Here is a 16,367-nt window from a genome sequence, read left to right as displayed (position 1 = left end):
ATATAAAATCTGAATACACTTTTACTATTTATGATAAAGAATTTTTTTCATTATTACTTCAAGGGCTTAAGGGAAATTGTAATTTGAAATTATCTATCAAAAGAGAAGTAATTATGCACAAAGACGAAACAGAAAGAAATATGTTCCATACTTCACCGCAATATTTTACCTAACCTCTAAATCGTTGGTTTTAAAGCTTTATGTAATCGCAGAAGATCGTTACTGATAAAAGTGCCATAACAATAGTTATTTATGGTTATTCAAAACACAGTTAATTAGTTATCGTGACATAAATCAATTTAATGCGTAGTTACTATGTTTATTTTGAAATCGCTTTTCTTACATTTCTAAAATAAATTGTAAGATAGATAATATGAATTGCGGTAGTTATATGGTAAATTTATCATATTTATAATCAAAATTAAAGAGTAGACATTAAATTTTAAAAGGAAGGTTGTGTTAAAACTTATATGAATAAATTGATTTGAATTACGTGACTACTTTACTCACATTCTTAACTCTGCACTGCACTGAAGTTGCAGATCAATTTAAACCTTAAAAAAAAGTTAAATTTACTATACATTGTGTAATTATAGTTTGCCTTTTAAGTTATTTAATTTAAAACCGCTGCAATGTGACCCTTTTTTAAAGTTATATGAGTGGTTCGAAACAAAATTTCCTAAATTTTGTTTCTATTCAGTTTGAGAATAAATATAAACCTTGATTCCTGCTCTTGTGATTCATAAACTACAAAATAAATATCATCTGATAGCTCACTGGTGGCATAACGAAAGGGCAAATTTGAGTGAATGTTACCTTTATGCACTATTTCTTTATACAATACACATTTCTGTATACATTTCCCTATGCACTATTAATCTATTTAAGCATATGGAGAAACCGGTTTTGCTATGTGGAGAAGACAATAGGTCAAAATATGACTTTTTATATGGAGAATCGTCAATGGGTTAAAATGAGAAGAAAAAATCTCATTAAACTTAGCGGAAAAAAAATTCTTCTTGAGATCAATCCAGACTTTATTTTGAACTCACATATTTGAAATACGTAGCTAAAAACACTTCAACATTTCTAACTATTATTGGTTGAAAATTCCCTTTTTAAAATCTGGAACATTATGGAACTCATTAGAATTGATTTATGTGTTTCTTGTCATTTTCTAAACTCATTAATTATATCATGTTTAGTACTATTTGCACATAATATAACAAATAATAATCAACTACGTAGCAGTTTAATGCATTCTTTTGAAATATTATAATATTAATAAGCATAATAGTTTCTTTAGAAATTCTGATATTTCAATACTTTTTAATAAGCACTAATTGTTGATATTTGATGTCAATTAATTTGTAAAATTTTCATTTTGAAATATGTTCAAAAAAGCCTAAATTGCCAATTTTGACTTAATAAAAATTTAGAAATTGGTATACAATTATGTTATTTATGATACAATATAAATTAATTGCCGTAATAAAATTACTCTACTTTAATTTTTGACGTAGATTTAAATCAAGTAATAGTAAAAAAAAGTTTTAAAAAGAAAGAATATTAAAGCAAGGGGAAAATTGAAAACATTTCAAAGGCATTTCAGAGAAAAATAACTGAAGATAAGAAGAAAAAAATTATTTTTCTAAGATAAACTTAAAATGCAACTAAGCAATTTACAAGCGCACGCGAAAAGCAACAAAAAAACATATTTCTGGCTTTCATCTATTCCTTGCGAAACCTTACAAGTCTTTTTACTTAAAAGACGCTAAAATGTTTAGTGAGGGTTTTTATTTGGGAAATTTTCTTTGATTTTCTATGCTCGCCTTTTTTTTTACCAGGAATGATATTATCATGTTTCTTTGAAAAAGTATGTTTTTTTATTCTGCTAGGAAAATTGCTTTAATGTGCGGAGTGATTCTCTAATTTAAGTTTTTCAATGCTATTTTTTGCCGAAAAATTAAGGAATACTTAATAAAAATGCTATCCTTTACATATTTGTTTCATCTTTATCATCAATGAATTCTGTATCCTGCTTTAAATTTTTATTTTATTCTTCACATTAAAGATACAGATACAGTACAGCTAGTCTTTAATAGATAGAGTACACTATAAAGCATAAATTGTTTCTTGAAAATGCTAGGCTGAAAGTACCGAATCTGCTTGTTTACGCATCATTTGTCTGTTTCATCATTTGTCATAACATCATTGTCCATGTTTTGGGTTGACAATTTTACATATTTAACAGCATACGATGTAGAAAGTTTGCATGTTGTTTGTTTTACGTTAACAGTGACAATAACCCTTAGTGATGATATCCCTTAATGACGCTGCTATGTTTAGAGATATTTTTGCGCATGCTCAATGAAGCTGAAATAGCGTTAAAGTTAAGGAAAGCCCTAGCGATTTGAAAAATCTCTCGTCTTGCAACTTGCAGGTGAATGAAAATTTCTCTCATAAGCATTTCAACCGTCTCCAACTTGGCGACAATTTTGGTAGAGTCTTAGCAATAATAGCCTTAATTAACATATTTTAGTTTTTTACTAACTGTTCTTTCACGTACCAAAACATACATTAGTTTCGAAAGTTTTTTAATGGAAACTATTTGGTTCCCTATTAATAAATCACAATAAGTCTTAATTGTTTAAAAATAAATGTCTATTTAGCTGTTAAAATAAGGTTTTCACTATTCTTTTGAGCTATTTTTTTTTGTGAATATTATTATTGATACATTTGTTTTGAATAAAAATATCATTTAAGTTTAGAAATGGGCATAACTGTTTATATATTGATAGCTATCCAACTCACTTTTTTTGGTAAAATGGGTTGAAAAATTTCAATTTCGGTAAACTGCGGTGATTTTAAAGAAAAGCATTTTTATTTTTGTAGAGTAAACTTCAACGAAGAAGAGCAAGTTTAACGTAATTAAATAAAACCGAATGTTTATACGGCTCATTTTCAAAAAGAAAGAAAACAACTTGCAGTTTTGATGCTGTATGACTTAAATCTGTCCCAAGATTCTGTGAAGAAATTTTAATTTAAAATTCCATTTCAATAAGAACTTAGAGCCTTCAGATTAATTTAATTACCAATTAGTTAGGAATATTGTGGTTGCGATAAATTTTGCTATCATGCAAAAATCGAATTGCCAAAATTTTGACAAAGACTAATGCAAGTATAAATGTATTTTTTTGCTACAATAGACAAAATTTGTATTTTTATTCGTTGGCAACCATATTCTAGGGAAGATTGATAAAACTAAAAATTGGTGCCAGAAAAAAAAACAATATCGCAAAGACAAAACAGCTACTAATGCAATTTTGCCAGTTTTTCATTGCCGTGTTTAATTTTTAAAGCTGTTTTTTTAATATTTGTAATTATTAAGTAAGCTAATAACTCTTTTAACTTAATCATTCTTTAAAATCTAATAGTTTTCTGTATGATGACCAAAAATAGTAAAACTATGATATACTATTAGGTTAGCTATTAAATGAAATGAATAAAACTGATGCTACATTTTAGATGTGTAATATCGGCCATTAGAAATCTTTTCCAATTTTATAGATGACCGCGTTCTTCCCATAAATCAAAGGCAGCGGGTGTTTCCAAATGGAACATTGCTCATCTCAGAAACGCAACCGGGTATTGATGATGGCACTTACAGCTGTGAGGTCACAGGCACTGGTCAAGAAATCCCGGTCTCACGTTCTTTCCGGATCGTTATACGTAGTAAGTATAAGCTTATTCATCTCTTCTCAAAAAGGATGTATTTAATGAAAAAAAAATATTGGGAACATTTAATGGCTGAAATACTAGAGTTTTATTATTAGTAATTTATAGTTAATGACGACAATTACTGTTGGTGTGGCATTTTTTGATGTAATTTCGAATACGCTTAAGGCTCGATATAGTTCTATTTTTATAGTACTTAAAATTGCTTTTTAGCTGGTATTTCTATTTTTACTGCGTCTGATTTTCTTATTTTTGTACGATATTTACAGCATTTTTGCTGCGGAAGAATTTATTTAAAAAAAGAAAGAATCTTTGGCTACAGGGTCTAATAAACCAGAATTTAATTTTAAACAAAGACTGAGAAGAAAATCCTCTCAAATGCATCGTAAAGATATTTCTGATTTTGGTAATAAACACTAAAATGTACGTGTATAGATACATAAATGTATATTTAAACCCTTTATTGATAATTTTACAGATCGTATGGATAATAGTTTGAGTGCTAGGGAGAAAATTACAGTACTTTTTTCTGTTTCCATAGAGCCAGAAAAAATAGTAAATGTTACCGTATTCAGAAATTTTTGGCCATTATTTTCTCAGTATATTATTGATCAAAAAATTATTTTTGTTTTTTTTTCAGGATTTATCTGCCGTTGCTTGTTTTAGTAAAAATAGTTTAACCGTTCGATTTCAAAAAGTGATTTAAATATTTTTTTGTCTAATTTGAAGAAATTAAGCATTTATGTAATCAGTCTAGTTAATTCAAAATGTGCATGAAGCTCACAAAAACAATTACGAAGCATTTTTACATATTTTTTAAAATATTTTCAAAACCCTTTGACGGTTATGAACGAGTTCAGCTCGCAATCTAATCGTGCCTCATAATGCACGCAGACGAGTTCCGCTCTGGAGCAAGATTTTGACCGTAATGGTTAGTAACGAGCACTACTCGCGTAGTGAAATTTTTCCCCAATCCGCGCTGACGAGCTGAGCTCGTTCGCCTTTATTATTCTGCATTGACTGTGTTAAAAACGAAAAATACGTAAAAACTTTTATTTATGTACTACGAATACTTTAAGAAATTTTTAAAACGTGTGAGGCGAGCTATCTACCGCATCCAGAGATGCCAACTTGCTCCGCTTTGTAAAATAGTATTTCCTAGTAATAGCGAAAGTCAAGTTACTTTCAGTTTAGTATTTCTCCTTTTAAGTAATTTTTTCACCACCAAATATCAAAAACTATGAGTAACATATAAAATGCAACGTTAAAGCAACAATCTACTGGTTACTCTATTAAAAAGTAGGCGAAAATGTCCTTCTCCAACAAAATTTACTACATAATTTGCTACCACTTTATTATAACAATTCCAGAAGACGAGTAGTTGGCATCGCCAGAGAAGGCTGACATTTTCGGACGAAAGAAGGTGGAAAACAGATGCCACTTTCGACTACTGTTTCCACGTAAATACTGCGCGAATTAATGAAATGAAAACTGCTCATTTCCCTAACCGTCAACGGGTTAAAGCTTGATAAATTACAACAATAAAATCATTTTTTTCGATGCACAAGTAAAACAGACAAAATAAAAAAATAACTACCAGCTTCTACTGAAATTGTAGAATGAAACAGCTTCAATAATTTGGTGGTTAAGCAATGTATACAAATATTAAAACTAAATATGTTTTTAACTAATCAAATAATCGTTAAGAGAATATTCAATTAAATAAATTATTATTTAACCATTTTTTCCGAGAAGTTTCTAAGAGTGTTTTTAATGAATTTAATTGCTTTAATGCATGAGCTCTATTTTTTATATTATTACTGTAAATCTGTGTAAGATTATTGTTCTGGTCATTCAAAACCTTTAGTTTTGAATGATCTAAATATTTTAAAATATGTCAAAATATATAATTAAAAATAAAAGGTTGTAAAAATTACTATTTAATACTTACAATACTGATTTTATTTTATTCATAAACTATTATAATTGGTAATAGTAACAGTGATTATATGCAGTTAAGGGGGAAATATTTACAATAAATATAATTCGTTTGCTTTCAGCGAAACCGAAAGTTTCAAAATTTTCATTCCAAGACAATCTTCATGAAGGAATGAGAACAGCTGTCACGTGTATAGTGGTTGCAGGAGATGGGCCATTATCTACCCGATGGATGAAGGATGAATCTCCTTTAGATGAAAGAAGCCTTGACGCCACAGTTATTCCCGCAGAGGAAGGATTCGTTTCAACAATTACCATTAAATCATTAACACACAAGCACAACGGCAATTACACTTGCCTGGCTACTAATGATGTTGGTACAGGATCATATACTGCAATGCTCACAGTGAAAAGTAAATAGAATTAAAATATTTCATAGCAGGTTTGAGGAAGCATTGCTAATTGTTTTCCGATTATTCTTTTAAATAATCTGATTCAATTATCTAAGGGAAATGAAGCTATGAGATTTAGAAAAATAAATTGTAAAAAAAATAATTAGAAGTCTAGATTGATACTGTTCGGGCAAATGTATGTTAAATAATGATTTTTAACTGAAACAGTAAAAACTAGAGAGTTTTGAAAGTATTGAGGTAATTGTCTGATTTAAGCAGGGAATATTAAATCTTTTATTATGCTATTTAATATTAAAGTAAATAAAACAATGGATAGTATGCAACTTTAAAAAGAGAAAAACATTTAAACTAAGCAGGATGTTCTCTTCCGGTGGTGAAAAATTATTAATTTCTAACCAATACGATAAAATAATAACTTTGAAAAGAGTAAATATAATAATGAGTTTATATAAGGAAATTATTTATAATTTTCTTTTTGGTTTATTTATTAATTATAATTTTTGAACGATTAATTGATTTTTTTCCGATGTTGTGATTTTTTAAAAACAGTCACACGGAGAGAAAAAAATTGTAAAATTACCGTACTGTATTGCACTGTCATTTCGGGAAAGTAAAAACAGACAAAAAACATAATTCTGGTTAATAAAAACTAAAACATTCGATATTTAAACCATTCATTTGATAATTTTTCCATACATTTGGAAACGGTTTACTGGTTATATTGGATTTTAAAATTATTGTTCTTAATACCACATATTTAGTAAAAAGTACTAAAATAAAAAGTAAATTTACCTTAATAAATAGTTTTAAAGCTTACTCTTAGGTATCATGATAAAATTACACGTTTCTCAAATTTCATTGCGTAATGTGAAACGATATTTCATTGTTAATTTTGCTAATAACTTAACCCAAGTGCTGTGGTAAAAAATACTGTGATTTTTTTGTTGTTCTTATTGAGCCAGAGACGTAGTAAATGTTATCATATTCTAGTAGTTTAAACCATACTATTTTTCTCAGTGCGTAATATTTTTTGTAATAAAAGCTGTAAATATTAAAATAAAAGTATTGAAGTGATCTTACATTTAAAAAAAAAGATTTTCTAGTATCATGCTTAAGTTCCATTTTCTAACTATTTTCCCCACAGACACTTCGAGAACAAACTGATTGAATTACAAAAGTTCCTTTTTGATACAAAAAACAGACAACATTATCAATAAAGATATTGATAATTAAAAACAACTAACATAAAAAATATTCTTAACTATGAGAAAAGAAAATATTTTGTTTTTCTAACAATAATATTAAATTTATTTGAAAGCATTAATTAGAACGCAACCATTTACGCATCAATTTGAACAAAATTGATAATAATTTTTACTCAGATTTTTTTTAAATCAACAAGTACATGAATTTTGAACAATTTATTTATTTTTTAATATTTTTTTTAAAATTTAAACATAACTCTAAAAGTAAGTTAATGTGTTTTACCAGTTCTGAATTTCTTCTTTATTTGCTTGGAACAGTACCGCCAAGATGGATTTTACAGCCCAGCGACACACATGCAGTAGCTGGTCGATCAGCAAGAATTGATTGTCAAGCTGACGGTGTACCACAGCCTCACGTGCGTTGGAAAGTTGCCACAGGTACTTACTTCTTAATTTGTCTTGTATCTAAAAATATTTCTTTAAAACAAAACTATTTATTTCCTTTTTCTTTAACAGCTGTCATAGTTCTCACTTTTTACTATATTTTAAAGAAAGTCTGAGAATGTTATTTCTCTAATTTAATTTTTCTTCTTTAAGGGTTCGTTTTTTTAATGGGCAACGTTAAACTCGCTGGTTGGCACTAAATACTTTTGATTGTATATCAATTAAAGTTAAAAGACTAATAAAAAAGTATTAGTTTTTATATATTCATTTATTTATGCTTTAAATGTATCAAGAAAATGAAATTACTTAGTTCTTTCAGTTTAAGTATAAAAATCTAACACTTCTTTTGACAATGTCTTGAACAACTACAATTGTAATGGATTTTATTTAAATTTCGTTATTTTTATCAATAACTTTAAATTTTGGAAAGAAAAAAAATACCGAGAAAAATCATGACACTTTATCTTAGAAGAGCATATAATAACTACAATAAATATCTCTGCTACTTTTTGACTTATAAAGTGTTGAAATTCTTCATAAAAATTAAACTAACAGAAATAATAACTTAAGTGTTCAGAAACTATTATGTATATAAAAAATTCTATTTACATGTCACACGCAATCTCTGAACTTAAATTACTGCTTGGCATATTTACTACATACTAATTTCATTTTAAATGTTCCCACAAATTTTAATTTAAAATGCGATTCTGTTATGATTTTCTTAATATTTAGTTTTAGGAATCTAGCATGTGTGCACAAAAATTGTCCAAAATTAAGTCATGAAAAATTTAAGGTCCACAAAAAGAATCCTTTGAATTCTTTTGGGGGAAAATTGAATGAAAAACATTAAAAACCAATTTGATGATTATCACGTTTCATTTTTTCTTTGTTTCTTCCGTCAAAAAAACATGTTTGTCATGCTTAATATAACATCTCTCACTGTTTTAACCATAGCTTGAGCAGTGATTTGTGATATCCAAGAAATATATATTTTTTATATTGATTCTACAACTTTTAGATAAAGAGTTGCGATTATGGAACACCATATGTGATAGCTAGTAGTAATAATTATCAGTTATCGCGTTTGTAATTTGTTTTTCAGATCATCCATCTGATAGTTTCAAAACAGTTGTGAGCAGTTCTCACGTGCATATCTTAGTAAATGGATCACTTAATTTTCGCAATGTTGAAGCCACGGATTCGGGATATTATCTCTGTGAAGCCAGCAATGGAGTGGGTGTTGGTTTAAGTACTGTTGTTAGGCTCACAGTTCATAGTAAGTATACATTTAAAAACTTATTTTTCCATCAAAATACACGCTGTTTTTTAAAGAACAATTTAATTTTTTAAAAAAAGCTTACATTATTAACGTAATTTCAAGTAAAAAATTTGTTGCAAAATTTAAATTTAATGTTAATTTATTAATACATGTTTTCATTTATCTGTTTAGTTTTAAATGTTTTAGCCCTTAAAATTTCAAGCACAAAATTTGAGGTGAAGCACTATCGCTCAGTATTGCACTACATTTTATAGAAATTTTTTGGTTCGATTCTGTAATCTCTGTCAGATTTTATCATTCATTCATCACTTTCCGACTCTGATGATAGAGCATTCGTGGTACTCTATCTTTTAATTAATATCTTATTTAAATCATATCATGTAATTTCATAGCAACTTTCCTTGAAATCGGTTCATAGGAACTGAAGGTAATTGACAAAATCTTAAAATCTTCTTAATGTAAAATATCGGTGCTCAAGAGTTTGACATATGTTGCAAATACTTGTAATATGCGCCATAGCTTAAAATTTCAGTTTTAATTATCTATACCATACTAAAAATAAATTTTTCCAGAACCACTTAATTATGAAACACCACCATAGTTTTCTAAATACAAAACAATGCAATTTTTCTCAATGCAAATTTTATTAAAATTAACCCGAAATAGAAAAAGGATAATTTAGCAGCTTTATATCTATGCTTTTATCATTTATCAAACTTTGACATAGATTTGCAAAAAAAAAACCAATAAGAGTTTTCAATGGGGTTTGGATGAGGTAAAATGCTCTCAAGCACTAGCCCATATGTCAATGCCGAGTTTTTACCATAGACCTAAAGCGAACTCATCCCATAGGCTATGGCGAATCTTAATCGTGCTGCGATGACAACAGTTTTCCATAAAAATGTACATAGACAAATTTATACGTAGACAACAATAATAAACAAGAGCCATTGAATTAAGTGTGATCTTTTGGAATTTATTCACAAGAGTAATTGAAGTTAGAGTAATTAAGTGAGGGATTAATTAATTAATCTTACGAGAAAATACAATAACGATTTTCTAAAGGAGTATATAATTTCGAAACATTCAACCTAGTAAATACCTGATAAGTTGAGACTCAAGTTGCCTCTTACAATGCTCTTTAGAGTACATAAGAGGACAAAAACAAAATGCAATTTAGCTTGGCTAATAAAATAGCATTGTTAAAATTGCAAAATTTGATAAATCATCTACCCTTGAAGATGCGTATTTCAAGAACGGTCACGCCTTTTAAGACGACACTGTTACATAAAAAATAAAAAGTGTATATTGTAAAAAAGCAAAATAATTATTGATAATTATTTTGCCCATTTGCTGTCCTCGAAGTTGCTAAATTCACGTGAGTAGATTATTCTTCTTATTATTATAATTTTGATTTTTTCATAAAAAAAGAAATACCTGACTTTTTTTTTTTATCTTGCGATAAGCATTCGATATAAATTTAAAACAATAAATATCCCATTCAAAGTGTTTCTGAATAATCACAAAATAAATCTTAAAAATTGCTATTACTGTTTTTATGACTATTTCATTTAAGCAGCTCTCTGTAATATTTAAAAAAAATAAATTCATGAATGCCAAAGAATTTTTCACAAAGTAATCTCTTTTCCCATTTTCTATTAAGGTGCGCCACAGTTTCAATCAAAATTTATGGTTTTGAGTGTCAGAAAGGGAGAGAAATTTATTATTGAGTGCACTGTGAACGGTGATAGACCCATGCGCTTTATTTGGAGAAAAAACAGTGAGCTTATTGATCCTTCGCTGGAAGATAGGTAAGAAAGTTTTATTAAATTACAGTTTCGAAACTGTTTTGTCTTTTTAACCCAAAAATGACCGAAAAATATTTTTCTTGGCGAGCAATTTTATTATACTAGAATATTCTGAAAAGATTACTATGCATTTTTTTTTCTTCATGAATTTGTTGGAAAATGTGCTGAAATATATAAGATTAGAGGATATGTTTGAATAAAATGTTATTCTAACTTTTATAATCTATATATTTGAAAATATTTAAACTACATTAAAAAGAACGTAATTTTAAGTGTAGAAATTTTCGTAATTATGCGTTTGGGTTTAATGTAAAATGTTTAGAAAAATATATTTTTTAAAGAAACTGTTTTAATTTTTTTAATTGTAAAACTTTAAATAAATAAGATTATTATTTTTTTTAAATACTGCTAAAGCTCATTTATTATGGGGCAATGGCCTATCATAGTGAATTGAATTTAACCCCCAATAACGGTTTCAAGCCGATCTCTCTTCAGATCGATGGGTACCAGCCTGTTTGGGTCGATGGGTACCAGCCTCATCACATGGACGCAATCATGGCGTTGGTTAATCCTTAACCTGCATGAACTGTTTTGGTTATTATCGTGAAAGTGTTTTACTTTATTTATGGTGAACCTTAACATTCTTTTTGCTTAGACGAAATTAAAATTTGCTAAAATAACTGTTATTGTTATCAAACTTTTATAATCATAATATCCAAATATTAACTATATTTATTAACTAATTTTTTAAAAGAAAATTTAAATAAAGGTTAAAAATAAAGGGCATATTGGTATTGAAACTTTTTAAATAATATAAATGAAGTGTTAAAAAAATAAATATAACCTAACTTTAAAAAAATATCGACGTAGTGAAAAATTAAGATAGAAAATAAGGAGAATTTTTTGTATGAAAATTCTTAATGAAAAAATGCTAAGTGCTAAAAACTTTCAATTAAAAATAAAAAAAAGAAATCAAAGAAAATAAGATTTTTTCAGAAAAAAAATTTACAAAAAGAGGAAGAAAATTCTAATCTGTATATCAATTTTATTATTGTATTCTAGATTATCTCATTACATATTTTTTATTTTATTTTTGGTTCAAAAACCGGATATAAAAAAAAATTTTCATGGAGAAATCTTATTATGTAAATGTTAACACTTTAAAAGCACGTGTCATGAATATTTTAGTATCAAATGTTTGTCGTTTTTGCGTATGTATGTTTTATTTTTATCGAAGAATTCGAAATAAATCCGTAACTGCTTAAAAATGCGCTCACGTGCTTAAAGGAATTAAAAGTATTGATGCCAAAGTTCTTCCAGGAAAGTTTTGTAATTGAGTTTTAAAAGTTTTATTCTTATAACTTGAATTTCATTAGGCTGCAAACGTCTCTTTAATCTCACTTTTATGGATTCAGAAGTGGTTTTGTATTTAAGTGGTTTTCTTGAAAAAAAATTTTAAATTCAGTTGCTGAAAATTTAAAATGCAATACGACAGATTCCAGAAAACAACAAATATTATTTGTGACCATTTTTTTAATTACTAAAATTTAATGTTCTAGTTTCTGATGTAACTAAAAATATTCTTTACCTTTACTCTTTATCTTTACCTTTTATTCTTTACCTTTTGTGGCTGGGTGGAGCAGTTGCTTTGTGGTCGGACTTCTGATCCCAAGTCTGCGGGTTCGATCCCCGGCCCAGACACGGGATTTTCGGGATGCAGGAGATCCTCAGCGGCCATGTCGTATGATTATGTGGCATGTAAGAGATCCCTGGAATGCCTTATTGGCTCTTGGCATTTCCGGCCAAATTAAATTCCTAGGGCATTTTAGCATCCAAATAGAGTCTCGGTGCTGTCATTCAGTATGACAGAAACTAGACGTCCAAATTAACATGACCAACGGTATCTCACCCATTGTGGTAGTCCTGAAAGAGTGGATACCACTTCTGGTGAACGCACTAGGTTTGCTCATTGGCAAGACTGATTATGCAGCTCCATGGAAATAAAAAAAAAAACTTTCGACTACTTCTCCAGCTCGCTTCACTCACCCTTAATATTAAGAACCGCTTTAAGTGTTGTTACCAGAGATTATTTTGCCGAATAAATAATAAATCTTAATTTCTCACTAGGTATGCGGAAACAATTGAAGAAACGATTGATTTGAGCGTTAAAGCAACTCTGGCTGTTGAAAGAGCTGAGCGAAAAGACTCTTCTCTTTTTATGTGTACAGCAGTTAACGATTTTGGCGATGATACCATGAACGTACAAGTGACAATTAAAGGTAAAAATCGACATATTTTACGTAGATATTTATAAGCTTTTAGACAAATGACAGCAACTACAAGTAAAAAACACTATTCTCCTTCCATACGCAAATCCAGGTTAAAATACTGGCTTTGACTATTCGGATGCATGTACTGAACTCGGCGTATACCGTACACAATGCTCAAAAAAAATTATTCCATTGGTTGAGTGATCTAATGCACTAGTCCGGGGCTAAGTGTACGAGTTTTTCAGAGGTTTACTTTATGTATTACACAAACGTATAAGAAACAAAAATACTTGCACTATAAAAAATTCAGGTTTAATCTACGTTATAAAGTACCGGCACTTTGAGTGCACCATCCGTAAAATTCATTTTTCAGTTTAATCCATTTTTACATTAAAATAATATTCCCTAATTCTTACAGTAATGTTAATTTAATTAGAGTGGTTTAGATATTTTACGCTAAATATTACTGTAAAAATTACAGTTTATCAGATTTATTGATCCGCTAAATGTTCTGCTAAAAATTAATTTTACAGTAAAAAGTACTGGCATCCTAAGTGCCAACTTAGTGCAATAAATTACAACACACTTTGAAGTGAACATTGATTGATGCAAATTCGTCTAGGATTGATTGCGCCGTTTGAAAAAAAAAATGAATGAACATTTTCGTGAAGCAAATTTATTCTTTGAATCTACATACGTTTCTCTTTTTTTTTTCAAAATAGTTTTCAATTTTGCTTAAGCACTTATCATACCTTACAAGTAGATTCAGAATACCCTCTTCATAGTACCACATATCCAAGAGGTTACGACCATTTTCACTTCTTCGTAATCATTGTACTGGTTGCCGGGAAAACGATGTTTAGAAGATCGAAAAAGATGAAAATCACTTAGCGCAAGGTCAGGGCTGATGAGGGGTGATCCAAAACTTCACAGCCGAAAGATCCAATAAAGCTCGGGACTGAGATATGGAGAGTGTCATTGACATGGAGTAGCGAAATCTTCTGTCAAAAATAGAGTGAAAAAGTTATTTAAAAAAAAATCCGTAGCTTTCGAAGCAAAACTAATGTCAGGTTTGAAATTTTCACACATGAACCCAGCGAGAGTTAGCATTTGTTTAATTGAAAGATAAAAATTTTTCTCCTGTGTCATCAATCTCCGAGGTTCAATTATGCGTCATTGCTTTTGGAGGTAAGCTATACCAATTAGGCAATTTATATTTGAGTCATCATTTGATTATCATTTTAATATTCTCTTCGAATAAAGAAGCCCAGTATACTAAATAGTCCTAACTTTTGAAATTATCTTTAAAGTGGATACATATTTGTATTTTTTTTAAATGCTATGCATTTTAAATTTTATGTTTAGATAAAATTTCGTATTTTACAAGTCGTTTTGTTATTTTTACGGTGAAAAAAATTTATGCGAAAATTACCGTACTATATGGTGATGACAGTTCCAGTAAAATAACATAATTCTGGTTCAAAAAACAAAAACCACTCACTTTCAAGCTATTCGTTTGGTATTTTTTCTGTTCACAGTTTAACGTTAATTCTGGTTTAAAAGTATAGCTTTGTAACCACACATTTAGCAAAAAATATAATACTGAAAGGTAAATTTAACGTAATAAATGCTTTTTAGGATATGCTCTAAGGTATCATGATAAAAAAATATCAAGTTTCAGCTCATTTATTAAAGTTAATCACACACTATAAAGACCAAATTTTACCGTCAATTTACCAAAACCCATAACCAACGCTCCGGTATAAATTACCGAGCTGTTGGGCATAAAATAAAACCAGATACGAGGCAATTTTTACCATACTCTGGTAATTTTGATCATTCTTTCTTTCACAGTGCAAAAGTAAATTAAACTGAATGAATGTTAGCTGTACGTTAATGAATAAAATATGGTCCTCGATTTGTTTCTTTATTTACAGGCAGGCATGGATTAGCTATAAAAAATATCCAGAAAATAAAACTTTGCCAAATTCATATTTTTATTATAGATCTTCCCGATGCTCCGCAAAACTTGGAAGTCCATGACGTGTCCAGCCGCAGCCTTCGATTGACCTGGGATCGCCCCTTTGACGGAAATTCTCCAATAACTCAATACACAGTGATGTGGAGACAAGCTGATGGTAAGTACATTTTGTGGAATGTTATTAGATCTGGAGGAAAGAAAGTTGTGTGCATTGGCTTTATTGAGTTAGTTTTCTTCCCGACTGAGTCTATTTATCGAATTTCGAGAACGTGATTCATTCTATTGCTTAGTTTCTCACCATGTATGTTATATAGTAGTAAATAAACAGTATGGAAGTAAATTGGAGATAAATTACGATTATATTATTTCGTTTGAACTACTCTTTTACAAAATATGTTTCCCAAGAGTAAATAAACATAATTCAAGCTTGGATTTTAGAAAGTATTACTTTCGATTGTAATTTTTTTTATCAAACTAAACTTGCAAATGTATCTCATGGATCACAATTGTATCTTATGGACATATAATTTACATAAAACAATTCATTTAAATAAAAAAGCGTCTAAGAAATTCTAGAACTGTAAAATATCGAATCATATTTAATTATTTTCGCACCACAAAAATGTTTGACTACTAGTAGTTTTTTTTAAATAGATTTTAGAATCCAACTTTTAATTTTATTCTTGTCTTTTTTCTGTGTATGCTATTTTAGCATTTAATTTTTTGCTGTTTTATTATGATTTAGCTACATATCTGCATAACTGCTGCAATTATATAATGTTTCCGTGATAGAAAAATTATTATTAATTGTATTTATTTTCTTTAAATTTTGTGTACATTGTTTTAATAAAAACACCAGTTATTTGAAATGAATAGGCGAATATTTTGCAGTCATGGAATTATATAATAAATGCAGCTATACGAAATGTAATGTAAAATGTATCATAACAGAGAAAGGAATACTAGTTGAAAGAGAATAAGCTTTAAATTTATTAATTAAATATGATTCCTTAAATTACCTAATTACAGGTATATTAAATAACTTGCTTATTGCTACTTTTATTTTTCATATCTGAACACTGCAACTTAATGCACAAAATCGTGCTACTATTTTACTACTTTGCTGATTTTTCATTATAAATTTGACTCTATTTTCTAAAGTCTTCATTCACAGAAATACACTTTTAATAAGTAAATAGATAATTAAATATTTGCGAACAAAATTAAAATAAAAATAATTAATATGTAACAAAATAATACAATTTTAGTTTTACCTAAAACTCTGGCT

At 28.7% G+C, this 16,367-nt stretch overlaps 1 protein-coding gene across 1 annotated transcript in view; it reads left to right on the top strand.

The window, feature by feature from the left end:
• The window catches only part of LOC107448720 (cell adhesion molecule Dscam1-like), a 92,864-nt gene that overhangs the window by 44,718 nt on the left and 31,779 nt on the right, over positions 1-16,367 (top strand). The window contains exons 8-14 of the mRNA XM_043050148.2: positions 3,571-3,735; positions 5,799-6,089; positions 7,613-7,732; positions 8,844-9,017; positions 10,684-10,831; positions 12,956-13,107; positions 15,105-15,236. Coding sequence (XP_042906082.2) covers positions 3,571-3,735; positions 5,799-6,089; positions 7,613-7,732; positions 8,844-9,017; positions 10,684-10,831; positions 12,956-13,107; positions 15,105-15,236 — 1,182 coding nt within the window. The remainder of the gene's footprint in view (positions 1-3,570; positions 3,736-5,798; positions 6,090-7,612; positions 7,733-8,843; positions 9,018-10,683; positions 10,832-12,955; positions 13,108-15,104; positions 15,237-16,367) is intronic.

This window comes from Parasteatoda tepidariorum, chromosome 8 (assembly GCF_043381705.1).
Source record: "Parasteatoda tepidariorum isolate YZ-2023 chromosome 8, CAS_Ptep_4.0, whole genome shotgun sequence".
NCBI lineage: Eukaryota > Metazoa > Arthropoda > Arachnida > Araneae > Theridiidae > Parasteatoda > Parasteatoda tepidariorum.
The sequence above is the reverse complement of the archived record's forward strand: the minus strand, read 5'-3'. Positions and strand labels throughout refer to the sequence as shown.